General features: G+C 44.0%; 1 protein-coding gene across 6 annotated transcripts in view; it reads right to left on the bottom strand.

The window, feature by feature from the left end:
• The window catches only part of LOC106021758, a 36123-nt gene that overhangs the window by 10097 nt on the left and 3888 nt on the right, over window positions 1–22138 (bottom strand). For 3 of the 6 annotated variants that reach the window (XR_002384401.2, XM_040730148.1, XM_021231637.2), the window contains one exon: window positions 15526–16547. The exons of 1 other annotated variant lie outside the window; for it this stretch is intronic. Coding sequence is in view for 3 of the 5 variants with exons in the window: in XM_040730148.1 (XP_040586082.1) it covers window positions 16521–16547 (27 nt within the window). In the remaining 2 variants the exon portion in view is untranslated. Of the gene's footprint in view, window positions 1–15525; window positions 16571–22138 lie in introns of those variants that run through there. 2 more of the 6 variants (XR_002384400.2, XM_021231638.2) reach the window with 1 other exon arrangement.

The following is a 22138-nucleotide window of genomic DNA, read 5'->3' as shown; positions in this document are numbered from 1 at the left end:
ATCAAGTACTAAGAATAATGGCATGAGCCAGCTTAGCTGCTCAGGAGCCTTAGTTTTTTGCTTGTTTGATGTTTGTTTGGTTGTGTCCCCCCCCCCCATAGAGGAAATGACTTAGTATCAAAGGTCTCCTCATGGGAGAAAAAGTCCAATATGCACAACTTGTAGTACCGAAACAGTTGCAACTAGGACATAAAATACTTAAGCAGATGCTGACTAAACCCTGAGGTTTTAGTCATTCATTATATGGAGTTTGTTCCCATCTCCTGTTCATCTCATCAATACTTATATAAACTGCAGGTTGGGTATTTGTCTACACGGATGACTGGCATGCTGCATTAACATGTTACTCAAGATCTATAAACAATCACTTCCAAAAGATCTTTTTACAAATTTTTAACGATACCCCATAGGTAGTGCCTAAAGTTACATCTTAAAATCCTGGTGAGACTGCTTTTGTACATGACTCCTCTAAAGGACAAGCAACATATATACAAATTCTGTGCTCTACAGGAAGATTGTACCCAACCCAGGTGATTGATACAGCTCAAAAGTCTAAACTTGCTACAACCAATCAGCTTTTATTTTGTACTACTCAGCTGTGGTGACACATTATTTATGATTTAATAAAGTGCCTGAGGGTTCAGGATGCAAAGCAAGCCACACTAGTTAGCTACAGAATCTAGGTGGTGGGAGGACACACCTTTAATCCCAGCACTCAGGATTAAGAGGCAGATGGATCTCTGTTAGCTCAAGGTACAATGACTATAAGAAATTGATCCAGTCCTAAAAGAACCAGCTCACACAACGGTGATCTCAGCACCTGGGATCACAGGCCTTTAATCCCAGCACTAGGGAGGTAGAGACAGGAGGATATGGCTGAGGAGAGAAAGGAATAAGAGGAAGAGACAGGAACTCAGAGTTTTTGCCTCTGAGGACTCGTGGAGACAGGATTGCCATTTTAGCTGGGTACAGGTAAGATCTACTGGCATGGCTGCTTTGCTTCTATGACCTTCAGCTTGAAGCTCAAACCCCAACATCAGTCTCTGGGTCTTTTATTCTACGTGCTACACTCAGCCACTAAATATTTTAACTGACCTCATGTATACATTAGCACACAAGCATAGAAATAGCTCTCTGTTCTGTGTTAGCTCTTTGTCTCAGGATTTATAATTTCATTAAATATGGCTTAAAATCTGTAAAATCATCAACAAAACCTTAGCTTAAAGCTTGTAACAAAAGGCTGATGGTTAAATCTATACATTAGTAATTTTATCTACAGTATACTACATATTTGATTCAACTCTTACTTTGAAAAAGAATGGTGTCTACTACAACATACTGCATAAGATAGATGATTCTGAGTGACAGCCACGTGGCTGGCTTCCATCCTGGCTGATGCCTCATAAGGATGAAAAAGACAATGTGGCCAGCGGCCATCTCTTCTAAGGTTAAAGAGTACATGCCATTTAATTTCACCACCATCTTAAGATGACCTAAATAAAGCAGCATATGATGACCAATTCCTAAGGTTATACATGTACTCAGGTTAACAGAAACTGACTTTAAAGACCTATGTTTAACCACTTATGTCTTTGCTAACAACATTCAAAACGAGGCTTCTAAAGTTTTAGATAAGGAACAACACATATCTAATAAATAAGATATATCTAAGAAATAAGATCTAGTAGGTTGGTGGTAGCTCATGTCTTTAATCCCACCACTCAGACAGGCAGATCTCTCTGAGTTTGAAGCCAGCCTGGTCTACAGAGTGACTTCCAGGACAGGCTCCCAAGCTACATAGAGAAACCCTTTCTTAAAAAATCAAGGTGGGGAGGGCAGAGATAAGACCTATAAATTCCTAAGGTCTATTCAGGCTAGAAACTGACTTGAAGATATATGCAGCCCCTTTGTTTTTGTGAATATATTTATGATTTAAAGTTTTGTTTTGATATTAAGGGATCTTCAATTCAACTTTTTAAGGCTTAAACCTAGACGGAAGACTGTAAAATCCTAATCTTACAAAGCTACTGCCTTGTTGTAAACTTAAAGATAATTAAGATGTGTAAATTAATGGTCAAACATCTTATAAATGATCAATTCTTTAAAATTATCAAAGCTAAGTTTGTAGTTATGCCAAGTACAATTTAATTCATTTACAGGGATAATGATTATTTCGCCTCCTATATATGCTGCCAAAGTTAAGCCTAAAGGAAGTAACTAAAACAAATACAGTTCATTTAAAATTAGGTAGACATAATAGATGGTCCTAAAATCCATCAGATTTCTGTTGAATAGGGCATTTAAAGTGTTTAATGATGGATACAGAGGCCATTTGGATCATACTTCTTGTTCTAATTCCTCTTTCTCAGATCTCTGGTGATGCTGATAGCCAACTGTATGAGTTGCATGTTACTGAGACTACAGATGCTCTCTTTCACTGCTGATGCCTGCTCAAATCACACCTCTCTTCAGAGATGTTCTCACAGGATTAGCAAAATTAAAGAAAAACTATCTTGTCCTTTATATCAAAAAATGGAGATTTTTTTCTCATTTCAGGCCATCTAGGCACAGAAATCCCAAACCACACAGATTCCTTTATATCTGTGACTACTAAAACTTCATTTTTTATCTGCATTTTTTGTACAGCGTAACAAACAAATTTAAAACAACAATGTAAACAGACTCCAGGTAGATTTAAAAGTAAATTGGAATCAAGAAAGTTTTTAAAAACATTTCTTCGAGATGATATAGTAGCAGGCTGGAGAGAAGACTCAGCATTAAAGGCTAGGCTCACAACCAAAAATACAAGAAATGATAAAGTGGCTGAAAAATGCAAACACAATTGCATATTTCTCAAATTTTGTTGGAGGTCAAAAGGAATTAAAGCAAAACCACAATCAGAAAAAAAGATTATTTGGAAACTTTCACCTAAAATTATTTTTGGTATAACCTGAGGATCTATTACATCAGACTGTCTACAAATATGTAGAAGAAACGAGAGCCTTCCAATAGTCCATCCTCCATGCAACTGTTTTACTTTGATATTGTACATGATTTTGTTTCATTTATAGTAGTAACTTGAATAGGTACTTTCATGCTTATATGGAGAAAGCCATCAGGATTCTCTGGGACTATTTCTTGGGTACTTCAAACTCATAATTAAAACTGCCCTGATTATTAAAGATCCCAAATCTTAAATTAAAAGCCTTAAGTTTAAATCTTTAGAAGCCATGACCACTGTTAACTAAACAGATATTGTCTTTTTTAGCTTTGTGCTGGCCCCTGATCTATTAAGAGACCAGACTCTGGCTCGGAAGAGAGCTAGAAGAGGCTTGCAAGAGCTTGTCCTCTATTAGAGACAGTATCATATACAGTATTCCAGGTTTCCAGTGCATATTTAGTCATGAATGGACATAGCATGACATCTGGAATTACGGCTGCCTGTGTCTGGACAATCTCTGTTGTCAGGTATGTAGAGGTCTCAGAGTGTGCCACAGGCTTGTACAATGTGTTTCCCTAGCTAGTAAACTATGGAACACAGCCCTAGACATGATATGGAGCCCTGGAAACTCCACAGAAATACTGCTGTATTGTATCTGGAATATAACTTTGTCAAATAGTTCTTCAAACATTCCCTTTCTAGGACTCTCATTACAAGCAAATACTAATAAGGTCCTGCTTTTGCTGACAAATAACGTGAGGAACTTTAATATTACTCATGTTACTAAAATCCCTTACTATTCACAGGGTCATGCTATTGTGGAATGATGCCATCAAATACCTAATCGGCAATAAGTAAACAAACAAATAAATAAATGTTGTTACACCCATCTAAATCTTTACATACAATTTAGCTATGCTAATTTTAAATTAAAATATTTTTCACTTTAAAAGAATAATGCTTTTTCTGTTTCTCAGAAACATTTTGCCCTAAAGGAGACACAACCTAAAGTCTGTGTTAAATAAAATGACTTAGAAACTAATCAATGAAAAAGACTCAGTGTTAACACTGGGGCAAGGTTATGCTCCTGTCATTCCAGAAAATGAACAAAGTCCCACATGGTTCCTGATCTGATGAATCCAACCAGGACATCCAAAGACCACTGGACAAATGAAATATCTGAAGGCAGATGACAAATCATCAAGAGGAGGTGTCCCGAGAGACTAAGCTGGTAACTTGGGAAGACATCAGGCTGAGACTTTGGGGAAACAGCAAGGATACAACACAACTCATCCAAAGATGATGCTGTTGTGCTTACTGACTGTAGTGCAAGTTAACACTCACCTTGTCAATGCAGAATCCAAATGGTTTTCTGTGGTGGGGGGACACACTTGTCATAGGAAATAGTGTGATATTGTTTTGCCATGCTAAGGTTTGCATGAGATAGACCATGTTACACCCCTTTTGCTCTGTAAATATCTGTAATTGATCAAAAGAATTAGAGAGGTCTTCCTGAAAATAGTGACAATTCCTTAGATGTATTGATTGGATCCTGTATTTGTTGCAGCCACAACAGCTTTATTATTCCTTATTCCAGAAATAGGTTTGGAATACAAAGAGAGGTCTCAAAAATGACCTGTATGGGGGCTGGAGAGGTGGCTCAGAGGTTAAGAGCACTGGCTGCTCTTCCAGAGGTCCTGAGTTCAATTCCCAGCAACCACATGGTGGCTCACAACCATCTACAATTCAATCTGGTGCCCTCTTCTGGCAGAACACTGTATATGTAATAAATAAATAAATAAATCTAAAAACAATGACCTGTATGATTAGCAAAACTACTATTATAGCAAAATAGTAACAGAAATTAATATACAGATAACGGAATTGAGGAACACAGTTTTATAGATTACCATTTATTATTTGTTGCTCAAGCACAATCTTGGTTGTCAGTAATTCCCTGGTGTCACACCTTGTCCATTGTGCACCACGAGGAAGGAGGGACAACACCTATGGCTTCAAAGTCTTTAAAAATTCACCACACAAGTAGAGCCGATGATCAAGCAGGGCTGCAGGACAAGGACTTGGGAGCCTTGTTTCTCCTGGAGGCCCCGAGCAGGGGCAGAAGCAGGTTTATAAGCACACAAGCCACAAACACTTGTTGCCAAGCTATTAAACTGCTCACCAGCCAAGAGTCAAAGATTAGGCACTTTCCTTGTATGTCCATTATTGTCAACTGATGTGGTTTTCAGTTCAACTGATCAGAGGCATTTCTTCTTTCTGTTGTTAGGAACAGCCGTGATATTTTAGAGAGGGAGCATAACAGTCTATTCCTAATGTCTAAGGAAGAGGTGAGTCAACCATTGCAAAGTTTCAGCTCCCCTAGGGTTTGGGCCCTGAACTTTGCTTCATTCTACAGGTAAAATAGAGTCTGAAGTCAAAATGGCAGTACTTAGGACAAGGTGCGTTTGCATGCTCCTTTCACCTGACAAGTGTGACTTTTATGTGTCAGATTTTCCCCACACTATTACTGATAGTCAAATTAATCATTTACATAATGGGACAGGCAAAAATCTCTCACATGACCTTTGAATGGCTGTCCTGGTCAAAATGTCTTTTCCCTTTCCTTGGGCTGTTTGCTATTCTTATAATTCACTTACACTTGCCTCTACTAGTTAGATTAAGCCTGGAGGCAAAATCTTGGTCTCTATTATAGCCGCTATTTTCCTCTAAAAACTTAGAAGGGAACCAGCTGGTGGTGGGTATATGCTTTTAATCCCAGCACTTGTGAGGCAGCAGGAGGTGGATCTCTGTGTTTGAGGTCAGCCTGGTCTCTGTAGAGTGAGTTCAAGGACAACTAAGACTTGAGAAACAACAACAAAAAAACTAGAAGGGAGATGTTGGGGGCATAGCATGAAGGTCCTTGAGCCCACCATCTCCAGATAAACCAGGAAAGTTAAGAACACAGGATTATCTTTCCAGTGGAGAAGATGGAAAAACGAAGTTAATCTGAACAGTTTTCATTCTCAGCTCTTCCCATGGTTGCAATCCGCAAATGACCACCTGCAGGGGCACCTCAATGGGGTGAACGAGGACCACCCAAAGTTTCTCATTAGCAGGCAACATTAAAGCCAGTGTGATCTGAACACAATATTCTGTGTGGCCATTAAGAAGGAAAGAGCTCCCCCTCTATACAATGATAGAGGCTAAAGAGTGCTCAACAGAGTCAAAGTATAGAAAATCAAACTTCATACACAATCTCTACCTGTGGAACACACCAGAGAAGGGCAGACTTTCATACCACCATGTTTTTCTATGTTGTTCTTGTATGAAAGGAATCAGTTAATATATTTCAATTTAAAAACTACAATTTAAAAGCAGTGTTTTCCTTGGTCTCCTCAGAACAGACTTTTTGTGCAGCCCTGGCCCTCTGACTTGTACCGATGCCATCCTAGCCTTTGAACCCTGCACTACCTACCTAGCACACTTCTCTGGCTCAAATGTCACCAACCCTGAGGAGCATTCATTCCCCAAGCCCTTTGTCTCCATAGATGCTCCTTGGCCTGTTGCCCTGCTCTCACCTCTCAGTCAACTTTCCCTGCAGCCCTTTTTGGGGGAGCTGCATTTATTGGCTCTGCCTGTGGTCAGCCTCCTCCAAATCAATGGGGGCCACAAGAGATGGGGCTCATCCTGTGCTCTGCTGAATTCCAGAACCAGGCAGAGAACAGATGATGAAGCATGCTCACTGAACACATGTGGAACAAAGAGACTAACAATGCTCACTTGCTCACCTCTCCTGAGTGGAACCAGCATTCAGCTTGAAATAGGAGAAGTTCTTCTGTGTATATGTCTGTCCTATTGGTTGATAAATAAAGCAATGTTGGCCAATAGGGAAGCAAGATAGGTGGAACTAGGAGAGGTAGAGGATTCTGGGAAATGGAGGCACGTCAGTCACCATGTAGGACACAAGAGAAGCAAGAGGTTCAGACCCTTTCTGTGGTAAGAGAAGACCACATGGAAATACTCAGATTAGCAGTTATGGGTTAATAATTAAGTCAGAGCTAGCCGATAAGAAACATAGCAAATGGCCATCAGTTTCATAATTAATATCATGTCTCGTGTGTTATTTGGGGGCAGAGACAGTGGTGGGACCCAGGCAGCTGGCGGGAAAGAGTACATGTTACAAGCTTGTACCCTAGCTAAACTATGACCACTGACTACCAACCCTAGACACCGGAAGTGGAGGTCCAATGTAAACTCTTTGAGCCCAACCTTCTTCCTGTGTCTCCTACAAGGCATTGAGAACAGGACATCATACCTCCTTCTTCAGATTCCCAGATGTAAATTCAGGAGGCAGGTGTAGATAAAGGGACTCACTGCACAGTCTCCCAGCCAAGAGGAACTTAATCTCTGGACTCTGGATGCTGTCGCCTTGGCTCTCTAGAAAAGAGCTCCCTGCCTGCTGACCCCACTCCTGCCCAAACAAACTGGTCTGGCTAAGCAAACCCAAAAAGGGGCTCATCCTGGGGTTTGAACAAGGAAAGGACCTCTTTATCTTAATTAGGAGATTAGTCTTCTTGACCTCCATTGATGTCTGTTCAGTCCCTCCTAGGAAGCCCAACAGGAACAGATGGAAAGAGCTGGGCTTGGTTTCCCTCCTGTCCCTGCACTCTACTCCTGCGCCATCGGTGACATGGGCAGCAGCCACCTGGCAGAGGTGGGCGGCTTGAAAGCCAGGTAGATGTGGTCCTCAGGCTACAGCAGACATAGCTCTCCCATGGCCCTGCTCTGCAGGAGGAGCCATCCAACTGGTCCTGCAGGCACATCCTTGACAAAGCCTGGCACTCAGCCTCCCCACCCCCAGCTTCCCATAATCCCTTCTCCTTCTCTGGGCTCTTTGTCCATCTCTCCACCTTGGCTCTGTGCCCAGGGGACACCCCATAAGCGATCCTATTCCTTATTGGGAGGGGGATCACACAGATGCTCCCACACTTGATGTCCAGGTATCTGCCCAGGACAAGCCAAGGGAGACTTTGGAAATGAGTCATCTTGCTGTCACCTTCCCCTGGACCAAGACTGGAGCTTCCCTGACCCAGTTTCCTAGGCATAGTGAAGCCCTAACTGAGGAGTAACCAGGGGACTGAGGGGAGAAGAGTCCTGTCCCTCTGGAGCTACAGGCAGGACCTGACTCAGTCTCTACTCGGAGATAGGGCAGCTGGGAGGAAGCTTGTGCTTGCAACCTTATTCTACACGTGGGAAAATGAGGGTCCAGACAGGGAGAATGACTCATGTGATGTCCAAGGCACTCTGTAGAGCTGGAGTCAGAACCCACCCAGATCCTGACCTCTTCCTTGTCTCAGCCACTGCCCATCACAGGCTGACTCTCAGATTCTTCCTGCACACAAGGTCGACAGGCAAGACTTGGAAATGCTTAGCATTAGAGCTTGTGGGACCCTGGGACATTCCAGTGAGACTGTCGACAGGACAGTCTGGAAAGCATCTGTCTCCTACAAGAGTCTCCTGAACCCACGGTGGCAAGGGGACCTGCTTATGTGTCCTTCCTACAACAGCTCCAGGTCTGAGGGATCCTGCCATGGGCTGAAGAGTGGAAGTGGCCTAGGGCCTAGGTTGAGCTAAAGCAGAGGAGCCCTCCAGACACACAGAACTTGGGGGCATTCCACTGTGGGGAAAATGTCTGTGAAAAACTATGAATTCATGGAAAGCACAGTGCAGTTTCTCAGTTAGCTTATTTATTTCACACAGGATCTGTGTCAAAACATTTATCTTGCAATTTCTCAGTTAACCTATCACTTTGGCACAGGGTCTCACTGTGTAGCTCTAGCTGGATCCCTAGCTCTCACTGTAATCCCTAGTGTCTGGCTGGAATTAAAATTGCTGGGATTAAAGGTGTGCCACACTACACCTGGCTCTAACTTGGATTTTTAAGACCACAAAGCTGACACTTTTTTTTAAAACAGGATCTCACTTGTATTCCTGGCTGTTCTGGAACTCTGAGAGCTGCTGACCTCCCTCCACCATGCCCCCTGTGGCATTTCAGACTTCTGAGAGTAAAGGTGTTTCCTACCACCATTTTGAGACAGGGCTTCATGTAGCCCAGGCTTTCCTTGAATTCCTGATCCTCCTGCCTCTACTTCCCAAGGACTAGAGTATGGTTATGTGCACCATATCTCCTCTGATCCAGGGCTTGAAGCATGATAGCTAAGCAAGCATACTACCAATGAGCAGTCTCAGCCCAAGCAATTGTCACTTTAAAGAACAGGACACAAGTCGCTTACCCTCTATCATCCTAAGGGGCATCAATTCAGGGCTGGGGAGAAAAGGTTTAAGATCAAGAAAGAGATAAGGAGGGAGAGGGCAAGGGTGGGGCCATAGCTGTGGACCCCATGCAGGCTGACCACAGGACAGGAGTCCCACCTCCATTCTGTGTCAGGAGGATGGAGCAAAGGGGACAGAAAAGGACCCTGGACAGAGCAGCCCACTAGACGCCAGACACCATTCCAGGGTGCAGTCAAGACAGTCTTACAGGGACACACAAGCAGCATTTGAACCCCAGGCTTTCCAATGATCCTGTGCCAAAGTGACTTAAGGGGGAGCCCTTCCAACCTCCAAGTCCCTCTAGTTCCTTCAGTGTCCCCATGTGTTAACACCCCACAGTCCTGACAAGTGTGGCAGCGTTAGATGTCTTAGAAGTGGTACCAGCAGACAGTTGCTCAGGGCACTGTTGCTGCTAAGGGAATATGGTCACACAGAAACAGATGCGTAAGTCCTGCTGGGCTGCCCTTACTGTAAGCTGTGGATGCTTCAGCTGGGCCTCTTCCTGTCCCTCCTCACCGGGACCCCAAGTAGGCGTTTCCTGGACTTGAGAAGGATTCACTAGCACGGATCAGCTGAGGCAATTCAATTATGAAATTTACCACATTAGATGCAAACAAGCAACTCAATGAGCAATTCATTTGTGGCCACTACTGTTTTGATGCCAAGTCTGCACAAGGGGGAGGGATCCAAGCCCCTTTCCAGGACACACCCACACCGCCAGCTAGTAAAGGATTCAGGGCTCAAACAGTGAGCTGGTTAGCAGGGTGAGGCTTCCCAGGGTCACACCCCCACACATACACCACACAAACACACACACACACACCAGAAGCTGCACGGGAAGCCAGGTCCTCCAATGAACCTGGAGAGCTGTCTGAATTCATACCACTATCACAGTCAAGAATCAACGTTTTGGCCACCTCCCCCCTCCCTGCCCCTGACCTCACCTGTGCCTAATGCAGGCAGCCTAGATCTGGATGGCAGGAGAAATGGCTGCAGCCCAGGGCATGGAAACCAGATTGTGGAAGGCCTTTGCTAGCTTTCCCTTCCCCTCTCCAGGAAGCCCCCACCCCTTCACTGCTGCTCCCTGGGACCCTGGTCGCTGGGGCTCTCTGCAAACCGTGATGAGTCAAGGCCCCTGACCCACGTGCCAGCACCCTTCTCTAAAGGCAGGGTCTAAATGGAGTAAATGAACAACTAAAAGCACCCTCACCCTCTAAAGGCAGGAGGAGGGCGCTGCTGCCCCTGCACCCCACATGCAGGGCCGTTTCTCTTTTCTTCCTACTCTTCTCTCCCCACACTGGTGCCCACAGGCTCACGATGCCATCCACAGGGATCGAGCCACTGTGGAACAGGCAGCTGACCCAAAGCTCTTCTGCTGCACAGCACACAGAACCCAGCTGCAGCTTGAGACCAGGACAAAGGTTTCTTCCTTCTTCCCGGCTTCCTTTTAAACAGTCTCCCTGGTCTCCCTGATAAATGACTCCAATCTGAAAAACCAGTAATTACAGGACCAGGGACAAAAGTGACTTTGCCGGTCTCCATAGGCAAAGCCTGTGAACTCAAGTACCCCTGACTTAAAGGAACCCAATCTACTGTAGGATAAGAGCACCCTGGGTCCCCCCTCCAGTTCCCAGACACAAGCATTTCAGCAACACCCATAAAAAGTCCTCAGAACATAACCGCATCACCTATGACAGGAGAGGCCCAGCATCCTGGAGAGTGGGAGGGAGGGAAGAAGAGAGAGAGAGTGGGAGGGAGGGAAGAAGGGAGGGAGAGAGGCAGGGAGAGTTAGTTCCTGGGAAGACTCCCCTTGCCCACCAGCTCACTGCTTGAGCCCTGACTCTTTCACTAGCTGTCAGTGTGTGTGTCCTGGACAGGAAGTTGAGTTCCTCCACAGCCCCCCTCCCAACTGCCTACCCAGTTCAGTCAGACGCTGCTTTTTCCTTTGGGGGAGTTGCGCTTCCTGGGACACCAGATACCTTTGGGTGCAACTGCTTCAGGGACCCTTGAAGTCCATTTCCACAGTGTAAGCTAAGAAATGGTTTTTATTTTTAGCCTTTCGATGTAGCCAGGCCAGCCTTGAACTTGGAATCCTCCAGTCCCAGTATGAGAGCCAAGTTATATTTTAAGTTTTAGTTACTGCGCCTAAGAGATTCATAAAATAAAAATGCCTCTAACCTGTAAGCCTTTTGCCCAGGGACAGATAGTTCCTGACGTGCTGGAGGCTGTAGTTTATGGAAGCACATGTTTTCACTCCCCTAAACAAGTTTGACTCAGCTGTACCAGGTGTGCTTGATCACAAGTGGGCAGGAAATGCCCCAGGATGGATACTTGCCCCAGACTGGATGTCGGTTAGAGGTATGCAGGTAGGAAATACATCAGAATATATACTTACCCCTGACTGGACCTGATGAGAAAACATGGTGGCCTTATGGGGTTGCCTATTTTAATCCTCTGCAAAACATGACTTATCACCATTTTGGGGGAACCCAGGAATAGACCTGGCCAGAATCCATCATCCTGGCCAATATTTAATTAAAACATGCTTCAAATTTGACTCAAAATTATGCTACAGATCTTATTCTCACCCGGAGGGATTAACACCAGCCTCTTGAGTGCTGGGGTTATAAGAAAGTGCCACCATGCCTGTCCCAAGAATTCCTAGAAACTTGACCACCAGTCCGGTGGGGGGATGATGACGCAGAGGGGGGGGGATGATGACGCAGGCCTTTTGTCTTGATCTGTAAGATGGGGATTCCTACTGAATCCAAGTTGCTTTGGCCAAGACACACCGCTGAAGCCGGACAAGAATGCCAGTTGTCTGGGCCATTTGGTTTCACCCTCACCTGCAGGAGGACAGGGAGGGAGGGGGACTTAGGCTGCCCTTCCTGTAAGCTGTGGGTGCTTCAGTTTAACTCTCCTGGCCCTCCACAAGGGCCCCAAGTGGGACTCCAGAAGTGTCACCACATCTCCACTGATCAACACCACCAGAGACATAAGAAACCCTGTGGGGCGGGCCATAGGCAGCCCCACTGTCTGCTCTTCTCTTGTTTAGCATTTGAACTTCAATCGCAGCTAGCAACACCAGGACCTTTTCCTGGTGCAGGATGCTGTTTACATCCTCAAAGACAAGTAGCTTCCTCAGTGTAGGCTCAATGGTAAGTGTCTGTTTGTTTGTTCTTTTTAATAGAGAGTTAGTAGACGAATGAATCCACCACTCCCAGGGGGAGGTTGCAGCTACCGGGCAACATCCATTTGCCAGGCAATTAATTCCCTTGGTAGGAGTTCAGGAGACCGGAAGAGAAAGGCCCCCAAGTTAGGGGGAGAGTGCTCCTGGGGAAGCCCTGTTAATCCCATCAAGTAAGGATAAAGATCACTGACCATAAATTATGCCGAGTCAAAACAAGCTTTATTCTGTGCACAGCAGAGCCAGTCTGGCAGCTGTATACCCCAAAAATGGGGTTCTAGAGGACAACCCTAAACCATTTTTCCCATACCTCTTTTATAAGACAAAACTGAAGGGAGGGTGATTTCAAAAAGACATAACAAGGCACTTAAGGAAATTATGGTGGCTTGAAAAAGGCCCCCATATGCTCATAGGGAGTGGCACTATTAGGACGTGTGACCTTGTTGGAGTCGGTGTGGCTTTGTTGGAGGTTTATGTCACCAGGGGATGAGCTTTGAGGTCTCAGAAGTTCACCCAGGTGTCTGCCTGCTGCCTGCAGATCCAGACGTAGAACTCTCAGCTCCCTCTCCGGCACCATGTCTGCCTGCCTGCCACCATGCTTCCCAACATGACAATAATGGAATAAGCCTCTGAAAACTGTAAGCCAGCCCCAGTGAAATGTCTTCCTGTATGAGAGTTGCTGCAGTCCTGGTGTCTCTTCACAGCAATAGAAACTTTAACTAAGATAGAAGTCTTCCTGGAACATCAGGCATAGAACATTTTTCAGTTATTGGGTGGGGTGTAGCTTAATTCCAAGAAACATACGCTTGAAAGGAAGCAGAAAACTAACTTAGCTGGAGTCTCAAAATGGCTCCTGGTCTTAAAATGGAGTCGAGCTGGTTTCTCACTCCCCCTTGTCTTATGTGTCCCTGACAAATCCTTCAATGGGAGCTTCCATTTCTAACTATTGTAGTGGTTGGCAGTGCCAGCACAGGGCATTCTCTACTTGGCAGAAGACAAAATATGTAACGCACCAGAAAACCACAAGGAACACCAGGAGGAAGTATTAGGGGACCTACAGCAACTGAAACAAGGGTGGTTAGCCAGTGACCAGTAAAACAGGGATTAGTTCCAATCGTTTCCTTCCTGTTGGTCTAAGTATTTGGTTTTAAGACTGCTTCTTACCAAGCTGGAGTTTCTCTAGTCAACCCTGGTTGGATAGGACAGAAACAACAGGTTTCTCCTGGAGCCATGAATGGCACTCTTTGCTTCATAATGAGTGTGTCATGGTCTCTTGTATTTTGTAAAACTATTTTCGCCAGAGAATCCACTTGATGTTCCACTCAAGAGGCCAGCCGAGTCTTTTAAGAACCCCAAGTACTGTCCAACTTTAGTGTTCAGAGTTCTGAACCCTTGATCTTTCAGGGCCAGGGTTGATGTTCCTAGTGCTGCAGATCCTGTAATCCCTGCGTTCGTTAGGAGTGTTAACTAATATGGAAACCGCCCGTTTTGTTTGAGGGTTGTCCGGTGTCATAGCTAGAGGTAGGAAACCTTTGTCCCCATCATAAATATACACTTGAGGAAGGATATGTATGAATGACGACACAAAAAAAGCAAATGTGCCCCATGGGAAATGCAGGAGCCCAACAGGCAATGTGTGATACCATTGTCAGGAGGGGTGGGGAACAGCTGAGTCTGGGTACCTGTGAAAGTCAGCTTCTGAATAATAGCTGCACAATCATCCAAATAGGGAGAAACCAGAGAGCCTAGTGTTTTTGACATGAACATAGTCCTTGTCTTTGTACATCACCTACCATTAGCTTGGGCAGGGACAAGGAGCATCAGCAGAGGCTTGTGACAATGCCTGTAGTGACAGATTGTAAGCCATTCCTATATAATGGGGGTTTGGGGTTGAGGCAGAACCAACAGTCCAGCATCAGGTTAGGTGTAGAATGGCTGAGGAAGGGTCGCCATTTGCATAGTCAGAAGTAGAACTTCTGCCAGCGGGTGGGCAGAGGTTGCAGGCAGAAGTTTCTGTCCCACCAGTCGCTCCCAAGTAACCACACAGAGGCTTAATATTAATTATAAATGCTCAGCCAGTAACTCAGACGTATTACTAGCTAACTCATATTTTTAAAATTAACCCATATTTCTTGCCTATGTATTGCCATGTGGCTTGGTACATTTTCTCAGCATGGCATGCCCATCTTGCTTCTCTCTTCATCTGTTCCTGACTCCCAGAGTTCGCCCTTTTTCTTCCGAGCTATTGGCCAGTCAGCTTCTTTATTAAACCAATCACAGTGACATATGCTTCACACAGTATAAAGGAATATTCCAAAATATTTATTTTGTCTAAATAAAAAGAAAGGTTTTAATGCTAACATAAGAAAGCTATAGACAATAAGAACAATTATTAGGTAAGAATTATATTAACAACATCCAGTCCACTTTCATTTGGCAAATTTAAATATTCCATTACCTATCCTATCTTGGTGAGCCCAAAGTGTTGCATTTAATTCACTTTCTATCCTAACTTGTATTGCCAACCCCAAACTATCCTTTTACGTCTCCCAACCTTATACACTTTACACCTATTTTGTGAGTTTCTTTTCTGACTTTGGTAACCAGGAAAGCAATAACTCTCTAGTCTTCAACTCCATCAGAGACCTGAGAAGGATATCATATTACCTTAGTAAACACGAAATGCAGAGCAAACAACTTCCAAAAGTAAGAAATGACAGAGACAGCTGGCTGTCTGGACAGTCACCAAAGGTTCCTCTGTAACGTTGGGGCATCCATCTTCAGCCTACAGGCCTAAAATATTCAACAGACTTTTCTTTAAAGCAGGAATTTGGAAGGACTGTTCAACCTTGTCTTGGCAAAGTTCGGCAGCCACTGTCTTTGGTGTCCTGCTAATCCAATTTGGACAGCATGCTGTCAGCAGTCGAGGAAAGGGCGCTTCTTGCCCAGTGGCTAACTTTTGCCCCAAAGAAAGCAAACTTCCATATGGGGTTCTTTGATGCCCATCATCTTTTCTGAAATAGATTGGTGCTGCCAGGAGCAGACATGTCTTATTGTCATTAAAGAAAAAAAGAAGAAAAGAAAAAGAAACCCTTATGTTATTACAACATCTTAAATGCCATATTCTCATGATCTCTGAAGTGTTTGAAGACCACCTGTCTATCTAAAATATATGTTTGACCTTGAAAACACTTAACGTGACTACAAGTCTGATCGTAATAGGTAACTAACTGCTAACCTGTATTTCTTTATTATCCTAAATAGTTTGTAAAGATAACTTTCAAGGACTAGACAATTACATTACCTTGTTAAATGAGCTGTATAGGTACAATACCTTAAACAAGAATAGAAATGTATACACAGTATGCTCTAACAAAAATACCCTTAAATTTGTATCAATATACAAAAATATCTAAAACAAGAGTAGAAACATCTAATCAGTATAACAAAAATAACCTCAAATTTGTGTCAATATACAAAAACCCATATCAATGTAAAATATTTAAGGCTAGTAGTTGCTTATTTGGTTTAAAAGTAGATTCAATAATCTACCCTTTTGTTTTATCATTTCTATATTCCCCCCTTTTTCTTTTCAAAACGAGATCCCTGAATCTCCTTTTTTCAGCCTTTCCCCTGACCATTACCAATAACAACTTATGACCAACACACCCATAAACTATGACAAATATTCATAACCTAACCCACTGAACAACCAAAAACTGCCTACCCCCATCTCTTGGGAAAGTGGGCGTCGTGTTCTTAAAATTTCTTCCTGCTGTCTGGGGGCGGTGGCATTTTTAGGGGACACTGAAAAAATTGGAATAATTGTCAAGTCCTCGGAGAGCTAGCTGTATCATTTGTTGCCCAGTCTCTGTGGAATGGGTAAGTGCAAGGCTTATCTGAAGTCCTGGCTGGAGTAGTCGGTGAGGTTGGACCGTATCAGTTAGCCACCTTGAAACTGTCCTGAGCAGTTTATAGTTCAAAACCAATCTTTGGGTGGTGTTTGTCAGCTTGATAGCTTTACCACAATCCAGGTGGAATCGTTGCTGTGGGGCCCCATCATCCTTTCGGAGACTTCAAAGGGTGCTGTTAGGAATGGTCACAGTTCACTGCAGAAAACTTAAACATTTTAAATGTCTCATATGCAGCAGAGGTTAGATGACCACAATTTATTAAGTACATCCAGAGTACAAAAACTTAATTCCTAGTTACCAGAAAGAGAATCAAACCTGGAAATCATGTATAGGAAACTAGATGAAGCTTTTTTCTAGAATTAGTACTCTATTTGACCATTAACGTCATGACAGAAAGTTTAATACATATATACATATGTATTAAATACATTCCCATATATAGGTATGTAGATAGATAGATAGATAGATAGATAGATAGATAGATAGATAGATAGATAGATATAAAAATTTTATAAATCTTGGCTGGGTGTTGCTGGTGCACACCTTTAATCCCAGCACTCGGGAGGCAGAGGCAAGCAGATCTCTGTGAGTTTGAGGCCAGCCTGGTCTACAGAGCAAGTTCCAGGACAGGCTCCAAAATAATACAGAGAAACCCTGTCTTGAAAAAACCCAAAAAATTTTTTTTAATAAATCTTGAGAAATATTTATTCCTTAAGAAAAGATTTTCCGGGTGGTTGTAGTGCACACCTTTAATCCCAGCACTCGAGAGGCAGAGGCAGGTGGATCTCTGTGAGTTTGAGGCCAGCCTAGTCTACAGAAAAAGTGCCAGGACAGGCTCTAAAGCTACAGAGAAACCCTGCCTCGAAAAACCAAAAAAAAAAAAAAAGTTCCAAATTTAAGTTGGAAAATACAATGTTACAATAGAGTTGGTTTTAAAGGGCTTGGGAGTTACTTAAGGGGACGGGGCCTCCCCTTAACTCTGGGGTCTTATAATGCCCTGGCCTTCATGTCTCAAACAACTTCAGAAGCCCTCAATATGAATTGGAAACTATATTGCATGTATTATCCTCAGCCAATGTTCAGGAAAAACAGAAACAATGAATAGAACCTTAAAAGAAATTCTCATTAAATATATTGTTGAGATTGGTGGTAACTGGGTTGACTCTTGTCTTTTGCCCTGCTAAGGGCCTATTGTACCCCCACTGGGAAAAATTCATTCCATATGAAATAATTTATGGGTGGCCACCCCCAATGGTCCCCATGGTACATAAAGAACTATTAACAGATTACCTAATCTCTGAATCCCTGAAGAGATTACAATTAACTCTGCATAAGAGTTTTTCTCAAATCCAGGCTGCACAACAGATCAGGTACTGCCTGCCTTGTAGGAGGAAGCCGGTATGCTGCCATTAACCATGTGACTTACTAGAGGCGCATACAGATGAGGTAATAAAAGAGTGGTTTACCACACCGCTAACCACACCCACTTTAGGCATGACTAAAGACGTATACGGACGGACGTAAAGACGTATACGTACGTAGGTGGTGAACTACGTCACTAGCCAGGCCCACTTTTGGGCATGGCTAGGGGGCGTTACGGGGGAAGGCATAAAAGACAGCACAAAGGAAGTCTTGGTCTCTTTTCCCGGATTTCGGCTTCCAGTTTGGCAGCGGAAAACTACTTGGCTCATCCGGGTTACTTGTTTGGTATCTTGTGAGTAATTTCTACAATAAATACTTAGTTTTACTTTCAGTAAGTGTGCTGTTTATCGTTGCAGCATCATTTGGAGCCTCACTGCCTGACTACTTGTCCCAACCTAGTGACACCATTCTAGACCACTGTTTCAAAACTGACTTCATGGAACCAAGATATATCATGATTCTCTGGGTGCCCACTGCATCCAGGTTGCCCAGGTTGGTAGCATTCATATCTCAATAAAGCATTAGTGGATCCTACGGGAGAAGGCGGGGCTGTCAAAAATGGAAAGTGATTGAATGGGGTTCCCTCCAAGTTAAGATCTCTCAGGTTCACTGTTTTGTTACTGGCTTGCTTCTATTCCTTTCCTTAAACTATGGAAGCCATAAAGTTAGTCTTGATTTGTTGGGTTATGTCCTTAGCCTTGAACTTCAGCTATAATAACCCACATAGACTTGCAAATGGGAATTTAGATTCATCAATGCAGGTTAGGTGTTGACCACCATTATAACTTCAAATCAGCCCAATCTGAAAGCTGATTACCAAACTCTGTCCCTTCCAGCTTGGAATGGGGTATGGACATTTGCAATTGGGAAAAAAAGCAAAGCAAAACAAAAAACTTGCAAGGCATCCTGATTTATGCCTGTCCAGCCCAGGGGAAGCAAATCCTGCCAGGGCACCAATATCTATCATTGTACCTTTTGGGGCTATGAAAACTATCACACGCACGCAGGCACGCAAGATCCTTTGGGGCAGCATATACATTTTTGCATTTCCCTGAGTGCAGGTCAAGCAATGAATTGAGATGTTTTGAAGTACCTCCCAATGTCTGGGTAACCAAACATGGGGAGAGATAAGTTCTGAGATTTTCTTAGGTAATAAGTATATTGCTTTGAGGATGGCAATAAATCAGTTTCTTAACAGACTGGGTGTACAGATTTTCCTTACCAGTAAGAGCCATCACCATGGTAATTATGAAGGGCTCCCATGATAGAGTATAACTCTCCTTTGGAGAATTCATGGGGGTGTCTTCCTTAAAGCAGAGTGGGGGCTCAGAAAAGGCCAAACAGATGGGTTTGTTGTGCCCAAATTCTGAACCCCAAAACCACCAAGAGGCCTATTTCGATGCAAAAGCAAAGAGTCTTTTATTGTAGTTGTTTAACAAGCTAATCCCATTAGCTCGGGCCTTTCATCCATCTACCTCAGCAGATGGCTGGAGAAAAGACCCCGAAAAATCACAAGGTAGGGATCTTATAGGGCAGTTTAAAGGGAGTGTCTAGGGGCACTTCCAGGCATGGACGACCTGCCCTGTGTTGATTGGTTAACTGGTTGTTATGGCCCATAGGCCCTCCCAGGGCTGTTGCTATGCTCTGTTGTGCACTTGTCCATAAAGCACACCCAGAGGTAAAGCACAGCCCCGGCAGCTAACTTCTGATTGGTTCCTTGCCACAAGGAGGGCATCTGACCTCCTAGTGACCAGGATGAGAGCGGCAAAGTCAAGCAAGCACATGTTAGCCTGTCATGGCTGCTCAAACTGAAGTTTTGAGGCAAGAGTCCCAAAGAGCTGTATCCCTGGCTGTCTGAACTACATCATTATTCCCCTGGGTTTGGGGGCAAGTGTCCTTTTCATGTCCCCATGGCCACAAGACCTCCAACAATTAGATGATCCCCTTTTCAAAATGTTTTTCCTTCTGGGGTTAATAGTTCGCTTTGTTTGTATATTTGTATGTGATCATGAACAGTGGCGAAGGTGTATTGGTTGTCTGTGTAAATGTTCCATTTTGCTTCCCTTGGCCCATTTCAACACTTGAATTAAGGTTATTATTTCTTTCTTTGAGCCAGTGTGTCTCTTGGGTAGAGCTTGTGATCAAATGACTTCTTTCTGGCCCATAACTACTGTTGCCCCAGTGTACCTAATTTCCTCACAGACAAAACCACTTCCATTGGTGTAAAGGTTAGATCTTTGACTGTGAGGGGAACATCCATGAGGTCCAGTCAGCTACCCTGAATGACATCCAGGACCTCCAGGTGGCCATATATGGTTCCCTGAAGGTCACCGTCCAGTAATAAGGTATCAAGATTGATAGCCATGGATTTGTCAAAAGCCAATCTATCCTTATCTAGAAGGCCCTCATATTGGGTTAGATGAGCATTAAACATCTAGCAACTAGTGGCATCTCTTAATTGAGTCTCAATGCATGCGGGGGTCATTATGGTCAGATTCTGTTCCAGGGTTAGTTTGCTTCCTTTACAAGGATTGTGGTAGCTGCCATAGTTCGTAGACCAGGGAACCATCCTGAGGCCACAGGATCCAATCTTTTTGAAATGTAGGCAACTGGCCTTTTACAGGGGCCCAGGGCTTGGGTTGGGACTCCTTTGGCAAATGCCCTTTCTCTCATAGACATAGAGGTGGAAGGGCTTGGAGATGTTAGGAAGAGCTAAGGCAAGAGCCTGCTTAAGAGCTCCTTTCAAGTCCCTTTAAGACCTGCTAACCTTCCACAGTGTACTTGAAAGGGATGTTAGCCCCTGCCATGGCTGAGACCAAGGGTCTGACAATTTCAGCAAACCTGGGTATCAAGAGGCAGCAATATCCAACTGCACCCAGGAACTCCCTAATGCTGTAATTTAAAAAAGAAAAAAAAAAAAAGCAGCTCGATAGAGAAAGATGACATGCAACAGAGTTCAAGTGGAGGGGTTTTTTTGGGGGGATAGTAAAAAGAGGAGAGGGGATAGGGGAGACTGTCTGGGGACAGGAGCAGTGGGAGAGAGGAAAGAGAGGCAGAGAGAGAGGGGAACAGAGGGAGAGAAAGAGAGGGATGGGAGGTGGGCAGGGCTCTTTTAAAAGGGAACATACTGAATAGACAAGGTGGTATTCTTAGTGGCAGCAGCTGAGGATGTATCTTGTCAGAACTCCAAAGGCAGGCCAGTAAAATGACTAAATCCTAACACCTAATCTGCCTCTTTGTGGTTGAAGTGGGGGTTCAAATTATGACGTCTACGTGGGCCTTTGATAATAGTCTTTCTCCTTCCTTTAATCCATATCCCAAATAGGTGACCTAGGGTGAGAAAATTGCGCTTTGTTTTTGGAAACTCAATAGTCTACTTGAGCCAGAGTACTTAAGAGACCCTGAGTAGCTAAACAGTCCTCCTTAAATCTTTTGGAGCCAGCAATAAATCATCCACATATTGAGCAAGGTTAACTTTTGGGTACTCATTGCAAAAGTGACTTAAGTCCTGGTTGAGGGCTTCATCAAAGATGGTAGGGGATTTGCTGAACCCCTGAGATAATCAGGTCCAGGTCAGTTGCCCTGATATTCTCAGTTCAAGGCCAGCCCATTCAAATGGAAAGATATAAAGACTTAGTTTTGACAAGGGAATAGAGAAAAATGCATCCTTTAGATCCAGTACAGTATAAACCTTATGCCTTATGCAGCCAGCTGAGCTGAGTATTAGGGTTGGGAACAGTTTCTACCCACTTATTCACTCTCCCTAAATCCTGTACTGGTTGGTAGTCTTGATCCCAGGTTTTTGTACTGGTAATAAGGGTGTGTTCCAGGCTGACTGGCCTGGAATGAGTATGCCTGCCTTGAAGAGGCAACTGAGATGGATCTTGAGATCCTCTCTAGTCTCTGTACTGTTGGGGTACTGTCTGACTCAGATGGACATGGCCCCAGAAGTCAGCTGAACTATAACTGGCAACACATGCTTGTCCAGACCAGGAGGACTGTCTTTGGCCCAGACAGTTGCAACATCCCTGATAAACTGCTCTTTCTAATTTCCCCTCAGGAGCCTGTATTCCTTTCTTAAGGGACAGGAGATGGTTGGGATTGTGACTGGATACTCTAGTTGTAGCTTAGTCACATCTCCTGAGAATGAGATAGTTGCCTGGAGCTTGCTTAGGAGGTCTCTTCCCAGCAAAGAGAATGGGCACATTCAGGGATACTGATGAAGGAAAGAATCGCTGTCCCCTTTCCCAGACAAACAGTCCATTTTGTAGTTCATTTATATTTCCTGACTTCCCCTGTTGGCCCCTGCATTTTCACTGTTTGAAGAGTGAGAGGCCCCAG

Source organism: Mesocricetus auratus, unplaced genomic scaffold (genome assembly GCF_017639785.1).
Source record: "Mesocricetus auratus isolate SY011 unplaced genomic scaffold, BCM_Maur_2.0 Super-Scaffold_4256, whole genome shotgun sequence".
NCBI classification, from domain to species: Eukaryota; Metazoa; Chordata; class Mammalia; order Rodentia; family Cricetidae; genus Mesocricetus; species Mesocricetus auratus.
This window is presented reverse-complemented; position numbering and strand designations above follow the sequence as displayed.